The 7,799-nt window shown below is 36.3% G+C and overlaps 1 protein-coding gene across 1 annotated transcript; it reads right to left on the bottom strand.

Moving 5' to 3' along the window:
- Positions 1-1,317: 1,317 nt before the first annotated feature.
- LOC132271108 (probable pectate lyase 12) lies at positions 1,318-7,799 on the bottom strand. The gene is made up of 5 exons (XM_059772382.1): positions 7,114-7,799; positions 6,227-6,471; positions 4,767-5,428; positions 2,961-3,169; positions 1,318-1,624 (listed from the first exon to the last, which is right to left on the bottom strand). The coding sequence occupies exons 1-5, from the start codon at positions 7,248-7,250 to the stop codon at positions 1,369-1,371; spliced, it is 1,509 nt and encodes a 502-aa protein (XP_059628365.1). The 5' UTR covers positions 7,251-7,799; the 3' UTR covers positions 1,318-1,368.

Consider the following 7,799-nt stretch of genomic DNA (forward strand, 5'->3'; position numbering starts at 1 on the left):
TTTAAAAAATCAATTAGCCAACTTAAGCATCATAAATCCTAAATAAATATTCCAAAAAATAAAATTCTAAATAAATAAATATACCTTTAATGACTTGTGGTTTGTAGGAATAAAATTTAAAATAAGATCACCAACAACCAAAAATAAAAAAAGAATAAGATTTTGAGTTTTAAATTGACTTTTCAAATGGAATATAAATTTCAGCCAATAGAGTAATGATTGGGCGATCCAATTCGGACAACGTAGGTTCAAAATACTGGCATGACTCTATAAAACTTATTAGACGCCCACATATTTAAAATACCATACATACCAGGATTGATTTATTAAATATTACAATTGAATCCATATTTGGGTTCACTTGTGTTATCTCATACTGTTCTATTTATTTTTTTTGTATCATTCCTATAAAATATATACTCTGTACGTAATATATATATACATTTAAAATGACAAATTTTTATTTTTTTAAACATTTAAATGGACAAGTTGGATGGTGATACCTAGAGATAAGATTCTTGAGGACTAAATTACAAGTAAACATGGACAGTTTGTCAAGGCATTGGACATCCAATGTTATGTTAGTATAGAAATCCAAACACTTCTCTTTCAAAAGAAAACATTTTTAAAAAGATATAAAGAAAAAAAAAGGCATAAGAGAAATTGACGTAGGATTCGAAAATGTCACCTCACCCACCATTATCCTATAGTAACAGGTAGAAGGTAGACATTTACCTATTTATTCAAAAATTTAAATTATTAAGTAATGCTACATGCTTATCTATTTTATACCCCTCTTCTCTTTCCATCAAGATCCGCTATGGAACAAATAGCCTTTATAACAGTCTCCCTCGTCATAACTCGTTGCGGTTGAGCCATCCTACCTATTCGGGTGGCTTACTCGGACGCCTTCCTGACGGGGTGCTTAATGTGACATTGAATTAAAGACTGGGTCGGACTCTTATACCAACTGTACCGAATGGGAACTTCGCTGTAGAAATTAAAAACTTAAGTTGTCGGGTGATACTGTATAACCACTCATTTTATACTCTTTCACTTTCCATCCAAATCTTTGGAACAAATAGCCTTGTGACACCTATACTCTCCCATCATCTTTATACTTTAATTGGTCATCATCATTAACCCCAAAAGTCAACAAAACACACTATCACAACACAATTAAGTCAAAATATTTAACTAAATTAATGGTGAATGACCCACGAATAACTATCATTTGGTGGAACCACATAATATTCTTATAAGTCGTTGATGCCCATCAATTATGTACAAAGTGGGACCACCATTCAATCAATCGGATTATCAAATTTTCTTGATATATTTCTTCTTTCAAAAATAAATATCCAATTTCTATAATGATAATAATTGGGGTAATGATAATAGAGCATCATGGTTGGTGGTAATGTACAAAATTAAGGTAATAATGAGAGACAAAAAGAGGGTGGTGGTTGTGGATGAGGGTGGTGGTGCGCCGCTCCCGAATATCATTCCAAAGTCGTAGCCGTCATCGCCACTGGACCCCGCACCACCGCCTCCGTTGTTGTCGACGGTGCTGGTCCCACCAGCAGCACTGAATCCGGGATATGTGACGCCTGCACTAGTGTCCCTGTGCCATGGTAGATACACCAACATGATAAAAATAATATCAACAAATAATGATGACGGAAGAAACAAAATAATAGTTTGTCCGTTTAAAGAAGGCGTGACATATGTGGGGGCCTAATTAATTAAATTCTACAAGTAGTTTGTAAGTAGCTGAGTTTATAATTGATGAAGTTCAATTGTATAGTATAAATATATATGTATACCATTTATATATATATGTATAACATTTATTATTAGAGAATCTATACTCACACTCTTCTTTTAATCAAATGCAATTTATTCTTAAATATGAAATCATAAAGATGTAAACTCATGGACAGAAAAGCATGTATTAGAGTATGTAGGTCATTTATGTGAAAGTAGAGTACATTTGATTAACCCTATTATTATTATTAGGAAATATAAATATTAAAATTACAATTTTCTAACTGTGGAGTATGATTTGTAGTATCGTCTGATACACAATTGTTTTTCAAGTCCAATACACGATTTGTATTGGCCAGTTTACACTGAATTTGTCCGAATTCGTTACACCGCGACCGTGACCGATATTACGAACCATGTTGTAAAGTTAAAACAATCTCAAGTTTAAATTTAAATAATTGAAATTGAAGCGTGTTGAATAAAAAAAAATTAAAAAAAAAATGGAATTTATAAGAAGAGTGCTCTTACCATGACATTACATACATGGTCACTTACAATGGGAGATTTGTCTTATATCGGATTTGAATGTGAGAGTGATTGGGTGTTAGCCCTATCTAATAACTTAAATTTTTAGATGGAATCGCGAAACACCCACCTATTACACATAAGTCGCACAATTCTTCTCAACAGATGTCATTCTCACATTCAGAACGCGCTCCCGCTCTCACTCTCCACATGCGTTTTGTTCAAATTTTCTTTACCTATGACTTAATTGTATCGTTCTCGTGCTTTCGTTTTAAATTTGTTCTCGCTCGCACTCCTATTTTACGTGGCTCAGATTACAAAAAGTCTGTATGTTAAAGTCGCGAAAAAAATCAAGCGTGATCGCGAGTGGGCCTTAATTTGGTTGTCATGACAATTGGATTGGAAAGAATATGACACCTAAAGTCCATATTCCAAGTCCCAACACAAAAACACATAACATGGCGGGGGAACATCTGCCAAAAGGGAGAGGAGAGGGTTCTTTATGGTAATTCTGTTAACAAACCCATCAGATATTTCATAAAAAGACGAGAATGCCCTGATTTGGGACAGTTATTAAGTGACAGGTATTTCCGTTGTGAAGTACACAAAAGCTTGGGAACAAAGGGGTAGTAGTAACAGTTCGAAAAAAAACAAAGGGGTAGTAGTACCTGGGCTGATCACCGAGGACACCAGCGGTCATGGTGAGCTGGTCAATGAGCCCAGCGGACCTGGGCTCCACGCTTGAGGCCTTCGCGTACTGAGTGCTGAGTCCTTGGCCGGAGGGCACGAAGAATGCTCCGTTCACCAATACATCTCCGTCCGTCCTCCAATTCCAATTCGTCCACTCGTTCTCGTCCGTCTCCACGCGCTTGGTCACCTAAAAAGAAAAATAAAATTGAACCGTCACATTTTATTCCAATAATTGAATTTAATGATCCACATGCCTCGCTAAGATCATTCACTTTCAAAGTACATAGATCTCGCTATAAAATTCATGTGACCCCAATGCCCACATGGGATATGAAGTACACATTTTGTTCTTACCAAAAGTAATGACAACCTTGATGAATCTTCATCTCAAATAATATATACATTTATACTCCTATATAGTTATATTGAATTTTCGGCCAAATTAATCCCACCACTTCAAATTAGTGCACATTGTTAACGAGAAAACGACTTCGAATAATTTCATGAGATTTTTCTTTTTTTATTGGGCAAATAACGCACTTGCACGTTTTGCTTATGTGAAAATTTGAACCTTCGGAGGAAAAAAAAAAAAAAAATTCTAATTTAAAAAGTTGATGAAATATTATTGAACTAATTAAAATTTTTAGTTATAAATAATTGTATGAGACGTGAAATTCACAAAATCAACTTTAGGGGGCCGGTGCAAGTTGGGACCATTCCATCCACCACGTCATGTTCAAACAAAAGTCAAAAAGGTTCTCAAGCCTACGTGCAAGATATCATTAAAACTAACAATATTTTATTTTCATATTAAAAAAAGAATTAAATATAGTATAATTTAGTAAGAAAAATATATTATTTTCAAATTAATGCTATACGCAAGTCGACTTCGAATAAACCAGCTCGGGACAATCAGATTCGCACCACAAATTGTAAAAACTCACCATTCCGTGAAGACAATTCACATTATTAATTGATTAGTTAGAAAAAAAGTAATATGATGAGAAATGAGTGTTGTAGGACTCAAATCACCCATCCAATCTAGAGGAGCCTTTCGGCTTCTCATTCCGAAGAGACATTTGGATATCTTAATTATTTAATAAGTTGGTTGACAAGGCTTGACATGGGAATCCACCGCCTCTTTCCATACACATAATGCTTGTGATACCTAAAGCGAATGCGAGGAGTCTTAAATAGGGATGGTCACGGAGGTGGTACTCTCCCGTCTCCACTCTCGTCCCTATTTAAGTTAGCCCGCTTAAAATTGACTGAACGGAGCATTTTTTTATCTGTTCTCGTTCAGTTTAAATTTTCTTATCCCGCGGGGACCAATCTCGCCCGGTTTACTTCCAAACTCCAACCATTTGTTTTTCCAACTTCTGCACTCAAATCTAACAAAATCAAATGAAGACAACTATGGTCAAATTATAATTTAGGGTTGTTGAAATTGAGAATTGTTGAAATTAGGATTTATGATTCTTTTAACTTAAATGTACACACACACACACATATATAAATATAAATTAATAAATAAGAAATATAAACGGGATAGGGTGGGCCGACCTCCTCCCGCCCCGCTATTTTTTACTGATAAAACCATCTCCTCCTAGTTACTAACTTGCCATTTTAAGTTTTAAATATTCAAGTTTGAAATTTTAAACTCAAAGAACATATATGAAAAGACTAAAATATATTATTTAAAAAAAGAAAGTGAACTATTATTTTGAAATAGATAAAAAAGGAAAGCATGATACTTATTTTGAGACCGAGAGAGTACACTTTACCTCCTTGGCGTCTGGGTCAGACGGCGCCATATAGCGATTGCCCTGACTATTGATGGTCGGGCTAGCACTACCACCGATAGCATACATTTTCCATTCCGTAAAATCATTATTCACCACGTGTATATACCCGTGTCTACACCGAGGCATACGCTGCACCAGCGCCTCACCGAAGTGATTAAAAGCTATGGTAACCTGCATCACCGAATCGCCCAAGTACCGATCATCATGCCCCAATAGCATCACCTCATCATGATGCGAAAAATAGCTATTCGATATCGTGATCCCCGTGGACCCCATTATCGCATCAATCAGACCGTCCGTACAGTAACTCAACGAGCAATGATCGATCCAGATGTTCTTAGACGAATATATGGATATCCCATCACCGTCTGATTTGCCTCTAAACCCTACGTGGGTTGGACTCGACCGTATGTTAGTGTTGCCCGAGGGAACACAGTGGTGGATGTGGATGTTGTGGATTATGACATTGGTGATGTACTGGAGCGTAATGCACCCACCACCGGTGATGTACACATTAGCGCCACGGCCGTCGATAGTCTTGAAGCTGCTGACGATGAGCTCATGCTTGAGTTTGATAACCATGTTGGTGGAGAAAATGATCCAGAGGGGTTCGGTTTGAATCACAGCATGACGGAGTGTGCCTGTGATCAGGACGGAGTCAGGAATTTGTTTCAAGTATATGGTATATTAAGGCCCCGTTTGGCATGCGTTTTGTTTCTACTGTTTTTATTTTTGGGTTACTACAGTGTTGATTTTGGAAACAAAAGAATGTTTGGTGCGACTTTATTTTATTTTACACAGTGCTAAAACACTTCGTGAACAGTGGCCCAAAACCAAAACACCAAAAAGTTATTTTTTCTTATTTTTACAAATGTTCATTGCCCAAAACCATATTTTGCATGTTTTTGTTTTTGACATTTCCAAAGTAAAACATCGTTCCTAAACGTGCTTTTGATTTTTTTTCCAAAACACTCCTACAGTAAAAACTATTGTTTCTGTTTTAGCCAAAAATAAAACGCATGCCAAACGGACCCTAAATTTAAAAAAAAAAAAAAAAAAAAAAAAAAAAAAAACTGGAATGTCCTTAAAAAGAATAATAAATAAATTAATTTGAAGAAGGAAAATAAATAAAGAATGAGAGAATTGTTTTGAATGATCCAGATTGGTTCGGTTTGGATTTAACATAATGAAGTAGAAAATTTAAAAAATTAAAATATGAGAACTTTGAAAGAAAAAAAGAAAAAAAATCGAATTTTATTTTAAAAAGGAGGGAAATGCAAATGTCTGCAAAGAAAAAAAAAATGGAAAAGGAAAAATTGAGATTTTTTATTTATTTATATAAAACTAATTTTAAGGGGCATTTTTGGTAATTTCATAAACCATATGCAATGCCAAAAAATTGAATGGGGCCACCATGGCCTAACTGGTTCTGGTCTTGCCTGGGGTTGGGTTGGATGGGTCATGGTCGGAGGAGTCTGTGACAACGTAGATAGCGCCGCCCTTGCCGCCGAGCGCGGCCTGGCCGAAGCCGATGGCGCAGTCAGCTAGGTGGGGGCGGTTGGTGGCCCAATTAGGGTCGCATTTCCAGCAGTCGTCGATGGGGTTGCCGGTGAGGCATGAGAGCTGGTCCTTTGATTCGGTGGAGGATAGTGTTTGTCTTCTGGATATAGATACATTGAGTCTCCTGTATAAAAAACACACAGAATAACGAACAACTTTGTTAAAAATGTATCACATACAGAAAAACAGAGCAGCTATATGTGAAATGTGTGTGAGAAAAGGAGAACAACTATGTGTGAATTATATAGACACAGAGAGAAAACAGAGCAACCCGGATTATAAATCCTTATAATAAGCAAAATCCAGATAAAATTTTCTGTTAGTTTTGTTCAAATGGAAAGAGGGAAATATCTGATAAAATTCTTAGTGTTTTGTATACACACGTAAACAGACAAAAACAGAACAACTATTTGTGAAAAATATGTAAACACAGAAAAAACAGAGCAACCCGGATTGTAAATCCTTTTAAAGATCAAAACCCAGAAGTATTTCTGTTTGTTTTGATAGAAATTTAGGTGGAAAGACAGGGAAATGGCTAATAAAATGTTATAATGGATGAAACCCAGATTGGGAATTCTATTTTTATATTGTTTATTTCTTGATTGAGCCTCTAAACAATGTGAAAAAACAGAGTGAGCAAAACCCATGATTTTGTTTTTTCCATCAATGTTTTGTGAAAGCAACCAATAACAGGTGTGAAAGTGATAGAATGAGCAAAACCCAGATGGAGGTTTGTGTGTTATGGTCATCGATGGAGGTTTGTTACCTTTGGATTTCTTGAACAACGGCTTCAGGGTTGGGGTGTGGATGGTGGGGGAGGGTGAGATTGTGGGTGGCTCTGACAAGAGGAGAGAGAGTGGTTAAGAGAGAGAGTAAGAGAATGCAGGTGGTAGAAAGCATCATTGAAGGAGGAGCAATAATGGAAAAGGGTACTATAAATTGTTAGTTTGTGTAAAAGTAATCGAGAGATGTCTTGCTCTTGAATGCTCACTCTGGAGGCTGCAAATTTTGGGGAAAATATATGATGGTGTGTCTTTATATAAATAATAAGATTGCATGAGATCATATACTATAATGCGAATAGTAATCAAATGAAAAATGTTTAACTCTAGTTCATGGTATATTTGAAAAGGAAGTAAGGAAGAGATTTTTGACGGCGGCTGATGGGGCCAAGCAAGGAGTGAGAGAGAGGAGGAGGGAGGAAATGGAAGAGGAGAGAGAAATCTCTCACTCTCTCTCCGAGGGAGGGAGGAAATGGAAGAGGGGAGAGAAATCTCTCTCTCTCTCTACTTCTCCATTGCAATACTTTTGAGTCACCTACATTCTTACCTTGTTATCTAATCTTTCTAGGGATTGATGAGGGAAAAGGGAATAGAATTTAGAGGGAGAATACATCCAGAATGAAAAGAATCCTGCTTTCTTTGGGGCAAGGAAATAGTGTTGCATGTGTTT

The sequence above is a fragment of the Cornus florida genome, unplaced genomic scaffold (assembly GCF_030987335.1).
Source record: "Cornus florida cultivar Cherokee Brave unplaced genomic scaffold, ASM3098733v1 CherokeeBrave_3.0.0_Hap2_Chr08, whole genome shotgun sequence".
NCBI lineage: Eukaryota > Viridiplantae > Streptophyta > Magnoliopsida > Cornales > Cornaceae > Cornus > Cornus florida.